We start from the raw sequence: 16,760 nt of genomic DNA on the forward strand, positions 1-16,760 counted from the left end.
AGGAGGGTGAGTAGTGGTGGGGAGGGTAGTCGATGCAGCAGGCACGGAGACGAGAGACACTTCCACAGAAGACAGAAGGATTATAATCATGCCATTCTCCTGGAAGCACCAGTTTTTTCACATCTTTCTGCTTCTTGTCTCCTGCAGACACATCAAAACAAGTAAATAACTATTTGGGTTGAACTGTTTAATATTATGTTTGTGTTTAATTAATTGTCTTCCACTAGAAGACAGGACAATATATGTAACCTTGTGAGGACAAGAGAACGTCACTGGATTGGATTAAATGTACATGTTATGCACTGCTGTATGTAAGAAGCTCCAGCTCTGAAATGACCAACAATCACTGATCTTTAACCTTTTCTTTCTCCCCTTCATTCTAACCCAAAAATAATCTTGTCAAGGTTGAAACTTGCGATTCTGCATTTGTATCATTATGGGATGTTAAAAGGACAAGCTGTAAGACGGAAAGCAGTTTGTTATTAGGAGCTTTTTATACAAAAATTGAAGAAAAAATATGTAGTATAGAAAAACCCCAAAATGAACACTTTACACTCAAATACTTTGTATGTTAATAACACTGCCCTGTTAAGGCTGAACTCTGTGCCTTTATATCTCAAGAATAGTTTATGGAGTCTGACGCTGTTTCTGTAAAGAAAAATATAAAGATTTATTGTGAAAATTGCATTTACAACAGTTAATGAATAGTTAACTAATATGCTTTGTAATCATTCGTGAATGTGATCATGTTAACTAAAGTTAACAAGCTAATTAATTCACATATCAGTGAATGATCTAAAGATACTAATATCACCTTATACTGGACACATTAGTTAATTGTCCCTTGACTGTTGGCAAATACTTAACATATCTCTATTAACTAATGTGCTGTTATAGTCAGGTGTTTCTACATTTGATCCAACACTTATAAAATATTTATGTATTTAATTATTTATTTTTTTCTTGCTCTATTAGCTTGTGTATAGGCTACTTGTCATAATAACTTGTTTTCACAACCTCAATTGTACATTATCTTAAAAGTTTGTGTTTGTAATGTGTTTCTTTTGTGTCAGAGACCCCTGGTCCGACCCCTCCACCCCTGGCTCCTATTAGCCCCCTGCCGACAGCAGATAGGAGTGTTGTTTTCAAAGGTACTTAACTGTTTCTGTCAGTATTTATAGTTTTGTCACAGCAGTTGAATGTAGGTAATGAATGTACTGTTACATTTACGTAGCCTCCTTTACCTGTCTACACATCTGAGGTACTTGTACTTGAGTATTTACTTATTATGTAACTCGATACTTCTACTCCATTACATCAAACAGTATTTCAGACTGTAACACTGGACAACATCTGACATGATGATTCCAAATCTGTGATGGGTACTTCTACAGCATATCAGGATTTTGAGTTACGTGAACATCATAAAACCCATTAATTTTCCGATAGCTTTTATTGTGTTTTCACAGTCTGTAGATAGTATGAATTAAATTAGGACATTTGCCTATCGATCTGAGCATCAACCCCAATGAAGAATAAACTAAAGTAGAAATATACATCAACCTGACAATAAATTGTTCTAAAAACTGTGAAATCATTCACCTTCTCATCATTTACACCACGTGCAGTGGGTTGAAAAAACCAAGGAACAAGGAGGGGAAATTAATTTTGAGTAACATTCTGCAACCCATATGCTTTTTAACATGTCTCAGCTAGTTGATTGTAAATCAAGAGTCTGTGTTTGTTCAGAAAATATTGCATCACTTGTACAAATGAATCCCCGGCTGTTAATTCCAGAGTTGCGCTTTGAGGTGAATACTGAATCACCACTATGTTCCCCAGTCTGGGGTTCAGTGAAAACTCCATCTTTGGGCTTTGCGTCCCTTTGGACTGCAGCCCATTTTACACTGAATTGTTGAAAGCCGTGTATATTTTTATCACTTATAATTTATGGAATTAAAACACTGTTGTTATCATATGATGTAATCACATTCTAGAGTTTGTTCTGTCTGTGTTTAACATATTTCTAAAATGTTCCACAAAGGTGAAAGTCACACTGAGAAACTTGAAGTGTTGAATCCTGTCAGTCTGACACTTGAATGTGTCTGGGCGGGAAATCACCCCAAACTGCCAAATATAACTGGATTCTGGAAAAAAGATGGGGAGGCAATTGAAAACAGCCATCTGACAGTGCAGCTGGAAAATGACCAGTATCTTATAAAAAGAGTGTAAGTGCCTTTGTTCATTACGTCTATTTTAATGTCTGTTTATGTGTTTGGTTTTTTTTTTTTTTTACCCCATTTAGACGTGTGCTCTACAGGATTGTGATTTCAGGATGTCATACTTACATTTAACAGAACTATGTGATTACTTTTACTTGAATACAGACTTACATTTTAAAACAAAATCTTTTACAGAAATCTTTACAAAATCTTCTTTCACAGGTTCAATATTGTTAATGAAGAAAGCCTTGGAAGTTACTCATGCATCTTTGGAAATGAAGCAAAAGTTGACTTCCTTTTGGCAGGTACACATCCTTTAACAACACTGTATCACATTTCTCATTTCCCAGTAATTACATGCCCTACTGTTGAATAATGACATCCCTGAATTAAATATTTACACCAAGTAACTGTGTAGAGGATACACGTCACTGTGTTCAAATCTTTATCTTTATCTGTTTTCCACCAGCTCCACATATCGCTGAGGTGCGAGACAAACCCATAGTCAGCTATGTAGGGGATTCTGTGGTGATTCCTTGTAAAATGGAGGAGCCAAAACCAAAGCCCAACACCTGGAAATGGTATAAGGACAATGGGACTGCAAAGGTGAGAAGACTGAAGAGAAGCTGTCTTGTCAGATATGTTTTTTAGTGGTTAATCACAGATAGACACAAGCGAAAACAATACCATCAAGTGTATTCTCATCAGAAATGGAAAAGAAAAAGCAGGAGGGATGCATAGTTTCATATATATATATTTTTTTTTTTTTCTTTATTGATCATTTTTCCATTACAATTACATCTTTAAGCATATCTTATGTAATTCTTAAACTTGCCCCCCCCATCCAGGTGGCATCCCCACAAATACATCCATATAAATACAGAGACAAACAAAACACCAAAAAAAAAAAAAAAAAAAAAAAGACTCAAACCAATTTATGTTGATCATTTTGGTCATATCACCAACATTCTGGACCTCTTGCATAAGGAAAAAAAAAAAAAAACAGTCCCAGCAGTCAGACTGTGGGCACTGAGTTTCATATTTAGTTAGTTTCATATTTCTTAGCAAGTATGCACATCTTCAAAACAAATCTAATGGACATAAACAAATAATTCCATTTAATCCCTCATAGCCTGAACCTAACTAAATCTGTGTGATGTTCATGTCCCAGGAGCAGATTTTTGCTGCTGGAAAGTTAGATCGCTTTGAAATCAAAAATGAGAATGGGTACACCAAGCTGACAGTGCACAACCTGACGGAGGCTGACTCCGGCTTGTATTACTGCGGTGCAGTGTACGCCATCGCCACCACCATGAGCCACGTCAAACTGAAGGTCATCAGCATCCAGGAGCCCCTCAAACCCTTCATAGCCATCATGGTCGAGGTGATCATCCTAGTCACCGCCATCCTGCTGTACGAAAGGAGTCAGTCCAAGAAGAACAGCACAGCAGGTATACATAGAATGAACAGTACATGTGTTAACTTACAATATGTTGAATTTAAAAAGAGAAAAACATCAAACAAGATGTGCAGTATTGTGCAAAAGTCTTATAGGCCATCTTTAGTTTTGTTGTTTTTGCAGAGTTGAAATGACAATACATATTTATTTCTAAGTCTCTTTTCTTCAGATACAACAAAAAAATACAGGGAATATGTGCACAGCCTTAAACGAAACACAAATAACTGAACTAAATGGATTCTACAGGGTAAAGTCATTATTTAGTGTGACCCCTGACCCCATGACAAGAAGCAGCACAAACAATAACATCTGATGTGTTGAATGAAACCTGGTATAAAACATCAGAAAACTAGAAAAGCACTCGGAGAGCGCAGACCTCCGCCAATACAGATCTGCCTCTGCCCCCCCGATCACCACCAAAATTTAATAATTTGTTCCTTGTGCCAGAATCAACACTTCCTGAAAATTTCATGAAAATCCGTCCATAACTTTTTGAGTTATCCTGCTAACAAACACGCAAACACACAAAACAAAGTGATCACAATTGAATCCAATAAATCTCATATTGTCTGAACAAAAGGGTTAAAGACATGTTAAGTTAAAGGGAAATCACACTAAATACAACCACATCAGTTTACAGACGCAGTTTTTTCCCCTGAAACCTTTGTTTTTCCTGCTGTACATACTTCACACATATCCAGATGATCGGATCTTAACCCTTTATCAGGCAAGTGACTATTTTTGGTAATTTCCACACACATTACAAGACAATGACAGCATGGAAAGTTACAGTGAGAACAGTGAGTCAACAATCTCAGGTCCAATGTGGTCTACAGGGTCTGTAAGGTCCACCTCTGCATGAACAGTGAGTGTACCTGCTTTGTTAGGTACCATGAAGTAATGGTACTAATGTAAGGAATGATGTTCAAAGGGATCATGTGGATGTGGACAGGGGTCTGGATCAGCACTTATGTTGGTCTAATGTTCTAAAATACATGTTTCTTTCACCTTACATGTGTTTTTCTTGTATTTTTTTTATATTACTTCTTGAATTTATTTATTTATTTATTGATGGCCACTTACAGGAAGAAAAATTTCATAAAAGTAATAAAATCCTGTTATGTTGTCCAATAACACACTAAGGTTGACATTTTGAATTTCAGAATATTTCTATGTGTGTCCTATAAAGGGTTTTAATAGAGACTGTGAAATGCATGTGTGGAAATTAGAACCTTTCTACATCAAAAACCTATTGTTAGCCTAAGACTTTTGTTCAGTATTGTACATTATTCTTATATTTCTTCATTTTCCTCATTCAACAGCTATCCTTTTTGAGTTCCCTTGTTTGCTTTTCTGATGTATTTGAACTTTGTCCTGTATGGTTTATTCACAGGAAATGATGTGAACACAGACCAAAGCCACATTCAGTAAGTATTAATTTCTCTTAGAATAGTTCAGTTTACTGTAAATGTCTCTGTATTACCTAAAAAATAATATTCATTGTGTTTATCAGGGTGCAAGAAGAAAACAGCCTGGAAGAAAATTCTTCGATGAGACAGCGAAAGATTTAAAGACTATAAAGCTTGAGTCATTAACACCAAAAAAAAAACCCCATTATCATATTTTGTCTTTTTCCAAATGTCAATAGAGCAATATCCTTTCAGTCCCTTTGCAATGATACTGTATTGTTGAATACTTTCAAAATGTTTTCACATCAGTTCAGAAAACACACTTGAATCTTTGACTCAGCCTACTTCCTGTGGAAAACTTCAGGTGGTTTTTGTGGATGGCCTCACTTCATCAGAAAAGCAGCCTTCACTATGACAACTAACACCACAGCTCCTCTTTACTGCCGTTTTATTTGCACTACAGTTTGTGAGCAGTGCCTTATACTCAAAATGCAAATAACTAACTGTACATTCTCTGTAGTGAGTTGTCCTTAAAGTTCTGTGCCTATTTGTGGTTACACCTTATGTACTTCCTCAATAGCATGTTTCACTGCAAATCTATGTATTCAGGTATTTTATTTATTTTATTTTATGCACTTCAAGGTAGCCAGAAAGGTTGAACTTTGCTCAAATCTTGGTATGTTTAAGTTGGTTACCACTGTACATGTAATCAAGCAGATTAAAATGACATAGATCACTGTTATTGTCTGTTATAATTTGACATGAACTTGCAGAATGAGAACTGACAAACATTTGTAAAGCATTGTTTAATCTGTATAAATACAATCTGCACAGTAATCATCACAGCCACATGTACAGGAGGTTGTCGGTACTTGAGGGTTACTATTTTGTTCAGTGTCTCTCTTGGTTTCATTCCATTTTGGGATTGAAACTCAACAGGTTTTCTGAAGGTAGACACATGAGTTTAAAGATAACCAAGCTGAAATCTACGGCTGATTCATGAGGAAACGGATGAGGAGCTTGATGACGTCTTCGTTCAAACCAATCACTTCTCCATCCTGAACACTGTCGTACAGTCGCAGGCTCTCGGTGCCCCACAGCAGGTTCTTCCTCGGGTTGTTGGCATCTGTCTCCACGGAGAGCGCAACAGTGTTGAGCTGGTAGCAGAAGAAAGAGAAGAACTGACCATCGGTGATCACAGCCTGGGACACGAACGGCCTGGTCACGTCCTCGTGGTTCCAGAAACCTACAGATGTTAAAAGGAAATACAAACCCATGTTGTTAAAAGGAAAAATTAAGTCAAAAAACCAGTCAAGAAGTTGGTCATATACAGTAATAAAATTCTTACTTTACGAATTCCCTTCACACAAATGAAATAACACTAAACTAGACAAAATAAAAAGAATAAACTTAAATAATTATTAATAAATTTAATAAACTTCAACTTAAATAAAACTAGAAAAGTACTCAGAGAGCGCAGACCTCCACCAAGGCAGATCAGTCGCCAATTTTCTTTGGTCCAACTCACCCTGGTACATGGCCTGAGCTCCTGTCCAGGCAAAGAGGCTGGCGAGGCCGTTGGCTCTGAGGAAGACCTCCACCTGGTCTGACTGTTGCTGCCGGGTCATCCGGTTTCTGTGGTAGCGGTCTGGTACCAGGTGGAACTGAGTGTGACCGTAACACGCTGGGTCTGAGATCTTTGCACCTGATGGAAGGAAGAAGGAAGTTTCACCCAGGAAAATGCGATATGTAATGTGTTTTTATACACTGTTCAAGAATTATCTCACAATGTTTCATTTGAATATACAGTAATTTTTTCTTAATCACTGGATTGCAGTTTTAATGCAAATTTGACATAAGTAACCAAATACCACATAAAATGTTCTGTGTTTTTCAGATAAAGGATTTTTAACACATTGTGAAAATATAGTAAACTGAAAACATATACTCCAGGCAAGGGGTGTCAAACTCATTTTAGTTCAGGGGCCACATTCAGCCCAGTTAAATCTCAAGAGGGCCAAACCTGTAAAATAATAACATAATAACCTCTAAATAATGACAGCTTTTAAGTTTCTGTCTTTGTTTTAATGCATTAAAAAAACATTAAAGTATGAAAATATTTAGATTTACATACTATCCTTTCAGAAAAAAAGATGAGAATAACCAGAAAAAAACTGAAATTTCTTAAGAAAAATAAGTGCAATTTTAACAATATTATGCCTCAATTTATCATTTCTACATGTGTATTACACACAATGTTACACAAACATTTACCTGAGATCACGTTGGTTTGTATGTGGCCCCTGAACTAAAATGTGTTTGACACCCTTGCCTGTTAATATCTTCAGTGTAATTTTGCCACTTTCCAAAATCATCTCGCGGGTTGGATTGGACCCTTTGGGCTGCGTGTTTGTCACCCCCCCCTAAGAAGTTGGATTATTAGTATCTGATTGGACACTAAAAGCTGCATGATGGCGCTCCCCTAGTGACAGCAAGATGTAACTGAACATCATGACATGGTATTAACACACACTTATTTTCCCACCTGGATGTTTTTCTACAGAGCAGATATTACAGTAAAATCCTGCATTTTGGACTAAATTACAAACCTTGCTTCTGTACATGTGCCTGTCTTACCTGTGAAGATGTGGTTGTCATATTGTCTCCTGAACAGAGGCATCATATTGGGAGCCTGTGATATCTCTGGTACTTCAGCTGTATACGACGCCTCCATAGGAGTAAACTAGTAAAAATCAACAAAAAATGGATGAAAACAAATATTCAAACTTGTACTTGTGGTCATACCATGTTGAAATTATTATGTTATTTCCCAAAAGTAAAGGTCACATCCTCAAAATGTTTATTTTACCTAAACAACACCACAAATCCCTGAAATATTAAATGTCTCTTAATGGACTAATGGGTCATATTGGAACTCTTTAAATTAAGTTCCCTATTTATGCTTTACAGTAGTAAATATATGATAATTTAATACACCGCTATGCATAAAAACATTAACAAACTTCAACGATTTCAACTATAAGGCAAAAGTATGGCTAAAACAACAACACCACAGCAGTGATCTATGCTGTCATTAAGCTCTTGTTGTTCAGTTAGTTTTTGTATTACTTACTGTTAAGACAAACATTTTTAACATTTACCTGTGGCAGCTGCTGAGTGATCCGAATCTGACTGTGTGGTTTATCATCAATCTGGAATCTGGTCGGCTCCAGTCGTCCTTTCCGATGCCCCTTTGGGATGATCCGCTGTCCTCTCCGCCAGTAGAGGTTCACATGAGGGCTCTGATCTGATTAAGGAAACAAAAGAAAAAATAGGATTTCAAGACACAGTACATCAGTGGGTGAACTATAAAAAGGCCAGCTTCCACAGACTGACAGTGGCATACAATGATGCTGTAAGACTCTTATTAAGAAAGCCCAGATGGCCTAGTGCCAGTGAATTGTTTATGTCTAATCATGTAAATTCATTGCGTGCTGTGTTGAAAAATCTGATGTTTGAATTTATGTGTCGCCTGAATCATTCAGAAAATACTGTAATTTTATTGCTGACCAATCTTGCATATAGTGCTGTACATTACACATCTCTGTTCTGGAAACACTGGTATAACTGCCTCTTGAAAGTATCGAGGTTCTTTTTCATTGTGCTTTTTTTTCTTTTTATTGTGTTTGCATTTATCAGTTTACTTTTTAATGTGGACAATGAGTTTGAAATAAAGCTTATCTATCTACCTATCTACAATCACAAGTCAGGTCATGATTCATTTTTGGCCAGAAATGTAGACAAGTACTGGACTGATACTGAATATTGTATAAGACTGCACAATTTTGTCTCATTTGTCCAAAAAGTCTTATTGTGATTATTGTGCATAATACTGTGATTTGAATCTTCTTGTTTAGTTGTCAGTGAAATATGTATATTATTAATGGTGTTGAAATGTCATCTTTTTTCCCAGTGCAAACATATAATCTTTAGGTATTATAAAAAATAGAAAACTTCACCAAAAACAGATCTGTCTCCGCTCACTGCCATTAAAATGTCAATGTACACACACTGACTGGACCTTTAAACTGCTTCAGCTCTAACGTCAAATAATGCAACAAAGAATAAGAAAAACCAATCCAGGAAATGTTTAAAATTAGAGACAGTCAATATGATCTTAGAGGGACTGAAATACTCACAAAGAAAACATTTAGAAAAAAAATTATGAAATCCTGTATGTCTGTCAGAGGAGTAGATCTGTGGAACAGCTGCACAAATGAGCTGAAACAATGTACCTCTCTCTCTCACCTTAAAAAACATTTATAAACATGACTCTTAATGGATATATGAACTCTAACTAAGTCTTAAGTTTGTATGTAACATTTAATATTTATTTTAGGATTCTGATAGTGTATATTGTTTTCAGTGTTGGTGTGTGAATAGGTAATGTTTGTCAAAGTTGAAGATGTGCTGTAAGATAATGTATAAAGGGTAGGAAAATAAGCATACAGCTTCATCCTACTCCTTTTAAGTCTTACTGTACAAAATAATTATTCAATTTGTGAAGTTTGCATTATAAATTTTCATTCTCATGGAGTGATTTGTTGGATCTGCGGATTGTGTTTGTTCTCCAGACTGAAAAAAAAAAAAAAAAATGCAGAAAATTGTACAAAAAGATGCAACTAAATCTATAGTTTTACACAGTTTTTAACCACACAAGTTTGTTTTGTCATCTGTTTTTCTAATCAGAAATATTAACATTATTGTTGTAGCCAATTTAGATTTGTGCTACGTGTGTGTGTTGTATGTGTGAAAGTGGGTGTGTATTTGTGGTGAGGAACTTGGTTGCTAGGGTCACCTGCACACCTGTGGGCATAGGTAGCAATCAGCCAGGCAGAGGTTAAGGGAGACACAAGTGATCAGAGAAGATTTTGAGCCATGGGAAGCCACACAGTTTTTCAACTGTGCCTGTGTATGTGACCATGAATGGGTGTTATTAGTATTTTTCTGCCCTTCTGTATATGAGATCATTTTAAGTCATTCAGCCCTTTTCGTAGGTGTTTTTTAAGATTTGCAAGTAAATAAAATATTAAACGCACATCCATGGCGGACCTTGTTTTTACACACCATCACGAGTTGAAAATGGCTTCAAATTCCCCCAAGTGGTATTTTTTGTAGCTAGATTGCCACTATAGTTATGATACGGTACTAAAAAATATGTGTTGTGCCATTATCAGCACATTTATATCAATATTTAGGAAGTACTCAACTGTAGAGTTATTCTAAGTGCTGTCTATTGTGATGACACTTTTCAGCCACATTAAACTCCACTTCAGCATTCTCTTTTTCCACTACTGTTCCAGGTAATGTAAAGTCGCGGAAAAAATTATTAGACCATCAAAAGTCATCAAAAACAATGGTTATGCAATCAAGTGCGAACTCCTGTGTGTATCATGTCACTACAACAGAAAAGAAAACATGGGATGTGTAAAAGCACTGTTTTTGTCAGTACAATACCATAACTATTGATGTAAGAACTGAATTGATTTTAGTTATTATCAAGAAAACATGGAAAATGATTAGATATCAGCTCTGAAATTAAAGTATTATGAACTATTTTTGTTGTTATCATTCTATTTCTCCAAAACAAATGTACCTTTAGTGGTACCAGGCATTAAAAAGAACAACAAATGGAAGAAAACAAGGGTGGTCTAATAATTTTTCCACGACTGCAAATAATTTTTCCATACATTGTGGTTCTCAAAGTGTCGATTCAGCTCCACATTAGCACAATTTTCCACAGTATGTGTTGTGTGGTGGATCACTGTTACCTAGACTGGAGTACTGGAGCAGTGGGTTGTACCGGGCCAGGCTGTAGGTGAGTCCAGACACCAGGTTCCTCAGCTGTGGCCCAATGACCTGTTCCTGCTCTCTGTACAGGAACGGCTTTTTTTTCTTAATGTGCCAGTGATCCTGTAAAATCACATGGGAAACCAGAGAGCGGATGTCCCTGAACGCATCTTTATCAATTCCGGGTACTGAGGCTGTGGCTGCCGGCGACCCCTCTGCCCCTTCCGGCCCCTGGGTCCTCTCCTGACCCAGGCTGAATTTTTCGGGCAGACCGGGGATGTAAGCGGTCTTCGTGAAGTGCTGGTACCATCTATCTGCGTTACGTGAGAAAGTCTGAGGGTAAACCACAAATTTCTTCCGTTGGATGCGAGTGATGAGGGAGAGCTTCTCCTCCACGGGGGAGGCGCAGATCCTCTTCACCTGCTCCGCTACCTGCCGCTGACGGGCAGATTTACTTTTAGCCGTGAGAGAAGGGACAATAGGGGGATACGCGGGCTCCTTGACCGCTGCTTCGGTGTGGAGAAGCTTTTGGTTCCTAAGGGGAGGCAGGTTTTTCGGGAACAGCAAGGACAGCCGTATGTGGGCCGCCATCTTTCCCTGACTACTTCTTCTTCTTCTATTTCCGTTTAGATCACAGAAACAGACTCCCACAATATCGCCCCCTGCTGGATTAACAAACAGCAATTACTGCATCATAAAACGGCTTTTGTATACATATATGAACATGCGAATTTTGTATTTTGTGGTTTCTTTCAAATAATATCCATAAAAATTAAATATTTGCTGTTTGGGTTTTGTAGAGGCGAAGAATCTAACACTATAATTAACACTGAAAAACACTGACACTCTTGAAGCGAACCTTATACTTGTGTAAACATGCTGCCTTTGCGTGACGTAGTAAGTTTGACTTTACCAAAAAAAAATATCAGTCAAATTGCACAGATAAAACTGAAATTAGCACTGAAAGGTTTACATTTTTGGATATAATAAGCGACGGGAAGACACAGGCACAAGCTCAACTCATAGTAAATATTATAATTGTTAAATTCGATCATATACATGTTAAGTACCTATTAACAACTGGTCTCAAAAATACTGCCGAGATAAACTTCTTATAACTGAATCTTCAGATATAAAAGTGTTTCTAAAAGAATAGAGACACCAATCAACATACTTTAAATGAGGATAAATAATTATTATTTGTCAAGACAGACGAGTTTGTAACGTGTATTTATACTTTACTAGGGACAGTGAAGCCATCACCACAGTACGTGAGTTGCAGAGTTCTGTTGATAATAAACGGTACTGCGGAAAGAAGACCCACAACATTATGTTTTAATTGCTAGCTAGAAGAATAAGCTGGAAATACGTTATTTCTGGGATAAACAACAGAGCTAGTTTGCTGGCATGTACTTTGGTCAGATTTTACGGACGGCGTTTGTCGGGTCCAGAGCAGGTCACTTCAGCCGGTGGCTCCGAGTCTGTCATGTCGAGGTATCTGCTCTAAAAATCAGCCTTCTTTTCGTTTTCACAGGCCTTTTTATTTTTATAACTACCGCAGAACAGTTGGTCGACTGTCCTAACCGTAGTGGTGGGCTGTCTGCGGTCTCCCACCACCAACAGGTTTGGTTTGACATAGTTTATTCGAATGCTAACGCCTCTTCTTTCAGTGTGTTGCGTTCTAGTACTTCTGTGTTGTGTGTCACATTGACCTGCAGAGACACCTGTGCACCAAAAGTGACGAGGTCAGGTTGGCAGAGGAGGCCAGCAGGAGGTACGGCTCTCCTGCTCCGACCATCTTCTCTAAAGTGATTGACAAGAGCATCCCTGCAGACATTATATATGAAGACGACAAGGTAAACTCTGATTTGTTGCTGGTTTATCTACATAATTCATGGAGTATTGACACAAAGGAGATAACACATGCAAAAGTTGGGTTATTTATGGTGTCTTTGTGTGTTTATCAGTGTTTGGCTTTCAGGGATATCAGTCCACAGGCCCCTGTTCATTTTCTGGTCATTCCAAGGATCCCAATACCCAGGATAAGTGAGGCCAAAGATGATGATGCCGAGGTAGACTTTCCGCTCAACTCAGTCCTTAAACCCACTGGTTATTAGTAGGAGTATGAACATGACCACCCAGTGCCCAGCAGCCATTGAGAATGTCATGACCAGGGGTGCTGCCATAGATTTGGCACCCCATGTAAAAATATCACATTGGGCCCCCCCCACTTCAACACAGTAAACCACTTAAACCACACAAATATAACACTGCAGGCATGGATCAATATTTTGCTTATAATAGATTTTGCAATTTCATGCAAGACTGATGAGAAAGGTGCAAGCCATCTTTTTTTTTAATGATAACATTATTAGATTTCATTACATTGATATGAAAATAAAATATAGTTTTAGTTTTAGGATGGAGATTAATTTCACTTTGTCTGCTTTTATCTCGTGTCTTCTATGCTTCTTCCTGCCACTAGTGGTGCTGTCCGTCAATTCTTCCTCCACTTCCACACTCCTCCCTGGTATAACAGTGTCACCTACACATGGTCCTGGCTCTGGAGAATGCAATGATACTCTGGATCATATATCCCTAATAGCACTCAACATACAGCGCCCCTGGTCATGACACATCCTGAGTATTTTAAACAACACAAACATTAAAAAATGTGCTGACACACTGCTTTAACAGATTTTCAATATATATACATACTATAATGACAATGAGGAGGATGAGACCTATAGAGTGCTTGAGATCCAGCTGAAACTGTTTGTAGTTCTTATCTCACTGACGTCTACTAATTAGGGCTGTGTATTGGCAAGAATCTGGCGATACGATACAAATCACAATACTAGGATCATGATACGATATATCATGATACTGTTAAAAAGGCAATTATTTGTTTTTCTTTTTTTTTTTTTTTAAATGATTATTTCCTTAAAAAATTGAATTACACCAGAAATAGGCACAAATACTAAACACATTTTTATTTGATCAGAACAGGATCTAATGCTATATCCTCCTGAGACCCAGCAATGCATTTTTGTCCTCTGTAGTGGACAAGAGTTTCATAGCTTTATTTAAAAAAAAAAAAAGAAAAACAAAAACTGTGTACTGCGAAGGAAATTTTATTAAATAACAATAAAAATTACCTGAAAAACTGTGGCACCATACAGTTTCCAATCAATGCAATTGAGTAATGTAAAAAAAAACAAAAAAAACAAACTAAAAACTTCATATTCTGTTAGTTCAGAACAAACATCATAATGTTATTTTAGTTCAATCTCAACAAAGAAACTAACATTATTTAATAAAAGAGTGTTAAATAATAATAAAGAAAATATAAAGAAAAAGCAAAAATGAACCTCCACAATATCTGCATTTGAATAAATACCTAAAAATATCGATACAGTACTTTTTAATATCGATACAGTATTGTGAAATGAAATATCACGATATATTGCAGAACCGATATTTTCTTACACCCCTACTACTAATGGACTTTTCTTTGTTCATAGAAACATTGCAATGGTCAAACATGATGGGGTTTTCTCTAAACTGGTCAACAGATTTCATAAGACATTGAAAATTTAAATGCACACATGCGCTGCCAGACTAAAAACAAAAAAATTTGCACAAAAAATAGTTGCACAGACGTCATTGTCGGTGATCTTTACTACAACACCATTATACAGTAGTGTAAAAAAATTTTTAGACACCCTTCAGATTTTACGCAATCTCAAACATTACCATGAAATATCTGCATAAAATCTTTTTTGTGTTTCAAAAGGCATGGCTGCATCGGACAGACACAAACAAATGCAAATGAGTTTTGTTTATTGTTAACAACAAAAAATAATAATAACAAAACTAATTCTTGACAGTTTCAACATGTCATGCCCTGGATGTGTTTCAAGGGGCATTGTCTGCTGAAACATCCAGTTTTGACCTCAATGGAACAGTTCACATGCAGAAGGGAGCATATGGGTTTGGAGAATGGAACAATACTTGGCAGAGTTCAGTGATTTAAGAGTGATTCTTAATGTTATATATCCCAAATGCATGAGGTGTGGTGTCTGTGTTTTTCCACCATGGTATTAGAAGGATCTTAGCCAGGCTTTAAACTCTGGACTGAAGGCATATTTATGAATAGTATTGTGTTCAAAGTCATTAAACAATAATGAGTCTACTTGTTTTGTATCAAGATCAGAGTCAGTGAATCCAAAATATCATCATATACCAGAGGTCATGTTTGTGTTTTTTTTTTTTTAAGTTCACTGGTGTCTAGTTCATCTGGTAAACACACTGGATAGTTATGTGACAACACACAGCACAAGTTTCACTGCTTAAATACGGTCTGATTAGCCATTTCTTTATCATAGGAATAGATAATAGTGGATTGTGGAAGAATATGCTGTCAAAGTCACATGCTCATTTTTTGTTTAGTTAAATAATGAATAATACAATTTTGATGCAATAAAATAACCTCATAGCTTGTAACAGTATATGAAATCTAATAATTCCTATTTAATTGTAAAATGTGAAAATATCTTCAGATTTGATGCAAAGAACTCTCTTGTCTTTATATTTTCAGCTTTTGGGACATTTGTTGGTTGTTGCCAAAAATGTAGCAAAGAAAGAGTTCTTAAAGGAAGGATACAGAGTGGGTGAGTGACTCACATGTTAGTATGATATGGTCACATGTTAATGTACATACATGTTTATTGGTTTGTACATTGAATTCTGGGTATATTTCTTTCCTCTGCAGTGATTAACGATGGCAAACACGGTGCTCAGTCTGTTTACCACCTTCACATCCATGTTTTGGGGGGAAGACAGATGAGTTGGCCGCCAGGATAATGGTTTTATCAGTCTGTCTTTTCTATGCTCTCAGTTCATGAATATGAAATCAAACATGGTGGGCATGATTTATCTAAAGCAACATAATGTCAACTAGTATTTCGTACAAAAAAAAAAAATCACCTCACAACACAATGTCAAGTGTAAATATGTTGATCTTGACAAGTATAACTAAAAAATTGCAACTGAAGTAATTATGTTTGATAAATATGCAAATAAAGATGAAAGTTTTTAATTCTGATGCTGTTAAATGATTTATTTCACTTCTAAGTATGAACAACGAATTTTGGTCAATAGAGAATATTAGAATTACCAACTAGTTTCCAATTTCAGTAAGAAATGTACTCAAAGTACCATATCACTTACTATTAGGACATTTACCTTGAATTTTCAGGTTACTGCTACATTACATATTAAAGCTGCTGAAAGAAGTTGAAAATACACCCTATCCTCCTCCATTTCTCTCTGAGATTAAACCAAAACAATGAATTTAAACATAGATGGACCTGACATTGCATCACGCTTTTATGGTAAAGTGAAGCTACTTTTCTGAACTTCATTTTTGCCGATTCAACAAATACTCAAGTAGAGCAGTAAAATCATGTCCAGGTCACATCTGACTCAATCTGGTCTGTGATTGGTGATTATGATGTGGAACAGGTGCCCCAGATCAAAAGGGTCTAAGATTTAAGACTGAACTTTGTTCTGATGGCATGAAACTTCTAATTCTGGGGTGACCAACCCTGGTCCTCGAGAGCTACTATCCTGCATGTTTTAGATGTATCCCTCTTCCAACACACCTGATTCAAATGATAAGCCTATCATCGAGCTCTGCAGAAGCCTGATAACGACCGTCAGGTGTGTTGGAAGAGGGAAACATCTAACACATGCAGGATAGTAGCTCTCGAGGACCAGGGTTGGTCACCCCTGTTCTAATTGGTCTTCAAAACATTA

The 16,760-nt window shown here is 36.8% G+C and overlaps 3 protein-coding genes across 5 annotated transcripts; 2 read left to right on the plus strand and 1 right to left on the minus strand.

Annotated features, from left to right (window-relative positions):
* Positions 1-5,832, plus strand: emb (embigin). Its single transcript, XM_030143439.1, has 8 exons — positions 1-161; positions 1,074-1,151; positions 2,045-2,228; positions 2,445-2,527; positions 2,692-2,828; positions 3,394-3,673; positions 5,075-5,108; positions 5,195-5,832. The coding sequence occupies exons 1-8, from the start codon at positions 89-91 to the stop codon at positions 5,250-5,252; spliced, it is 927 nt and encodes a 308-aa protein (XP_029999299.1). The 5' UTR covers positions 1-88; the 3' UTR covers positions 5,253-5,832.
* A 45-nt stretch (positions 5,833-5,877) lies between these two features.
* Positions 5,878-11,557, minus strand: mrps30 (mitochondrial ribosomal protein S30). Its single transcript, XM_030143438.1, has 5 exons — positions 10,922-11,557; positions 8,252-8,397; positions 7,728-7,833; positions 6,619-6,795; positions 5,878-6,336 (listed from the first exon to the last, which is right to left on the minus strand). The coding sequence occupies exons 1-5, from the start codon at positions 11,529-11,531 to the stop codon at positions 6,077-6,079; spliced, it is 1,299 nt and encodes a 432-aa protein (XP_029999298.1). The 5' UTR covers positions 11,532-11,557; the 3' UTR covers positions 5,878-6,076.
* A 591-nt stretch (positions 11,558-12,148) lies between these two features.
* Positions 12,149-16,044, plus strand: hint2 (histidine triad nucleotide binding protein 2). 3 transcript variants are annotated; one of them, XM_030143440.1, is made up of 5 exons: positions 12,176-12,563; positions 12,659-12,796; positions 12,908-13,012; positions 15,541-15,613; positions 15,715-16,044. In XM_030143440.1, exons 1-5 carry the CDS (start codon positions 12,348-12,350, stop codon positions 15,804-15,806), a joined length of 624 nt encoding a protein of 207 aa, XP_029999300.1. In that variant the 5' UTR covers positions 12,176-12,347; the 3' UTR covers positions 15,807-16,044. The 3 variants fall into 3 exon arrangements, with proteins under 3 accessions (XP_029999301.1, XP_029999300.1, XP_029999302.1); XM_030143442.1 differs by having other exon boundaries at positions 12,184-12,434; XM_030143441.1 differs by lacking the exons at positions 15,541-15,613; positions 15,715-16,044 and adding an exon at positions 13,111-13,130 and having other exon boundaries at positions 12,149-12,563; positions 12,908-13,074.
* The last annotated feature ends 716 nt before the right edge of the window (positions 16,045-16,760 follow it).

This window comes from Sphaeramia orbicularis, chromosome 9 (genome assembly GCF_902148855.1).
Source record: "Sphaeramia orbicularis chromosome 9, fSphaOr1.1, whole genome shotgun sequence".
NCBI classification, from domain to species: Eukaryota; Metazoa; Chordata; class Actinopteri; order Kurtiformes; family Apogonidae; genus Sphaeramia; species Sphaeramia orbicularis.

What these genes read in the sequence shown, in the direction of transcription:
- emb (XM_030143439.1), top strand. Translation starts at nt 89, where the DNA reads ATGCCATTCTCCTGGAAGCACCAGTTTTTTCACATCTTTCTGCTTCTT. An exon ending in AGTTGACTTCCTTTTGGCAG is followed by an intron (nt 2,528 to 2,691) that starts GTACACATCCTT and finishes GTTTTCCACCAG; the next exon opens with CTCCACATATCGCTGAGGTG. An exon ending in AGGACAATGGGACTGCAAAG is followed by an intron (nt 2,829 to 3,393) that starts GTGAGAAGACTG and finishes TTCATGTCCCAG; the next exon opens with GAGCAGATTTTTGCTGCTGG.
- hint2 (XM_030143440.1), top strand. Translation starts at nt 12,348, where the DNA reads ATGTACTTTGGTCAGATTTTACGGACGGCGTTTGTCGGGTCCAGAGCA. An exon ending in CGGTCTCCCACCACCAACAG is followed by an intron (nt 12,564 to 12,658) that starts GTTTGGTTTGAC and finishes ATTGACCTGCAG; the next exon opens with AGACACCTGTGCACCAAAAG. An exon ending in TTATATATGAAGACGACAAG is followed by an intron (nt 12,797 to 12,907) that starts GTAAACTCTGAT and finishes TGTGTTTATCAG; the next exon opens with TGTTTGGCTTTCAGGGATAT.
- mrps30 (XM_030143438.1), bottom strand. Translation starts at nt 11,531, where the DNA reads ATGGCGGCCCACATACGGCTGTCCTTGCTGTTCCCGAAAAACCTGCCT. An exon ending in TCACTCAGCAGCTGCCACAG is followed by an intron (nt 7,834 to 8,251) that starts GTAAATGTTAAA and finishes GATTTTTACTAG; the next exon opens with TTTACTCCTATGGAGGCGTC. An exon ending in AGCTCAGGCCATGTACCAGG is followed by an intron (nt 6,337 to 6,618) that starts GTGAGTTGGACC and finishes TAACATCTGTAG; the next exon opens with GTTTCTGGAACCACGAGGAC.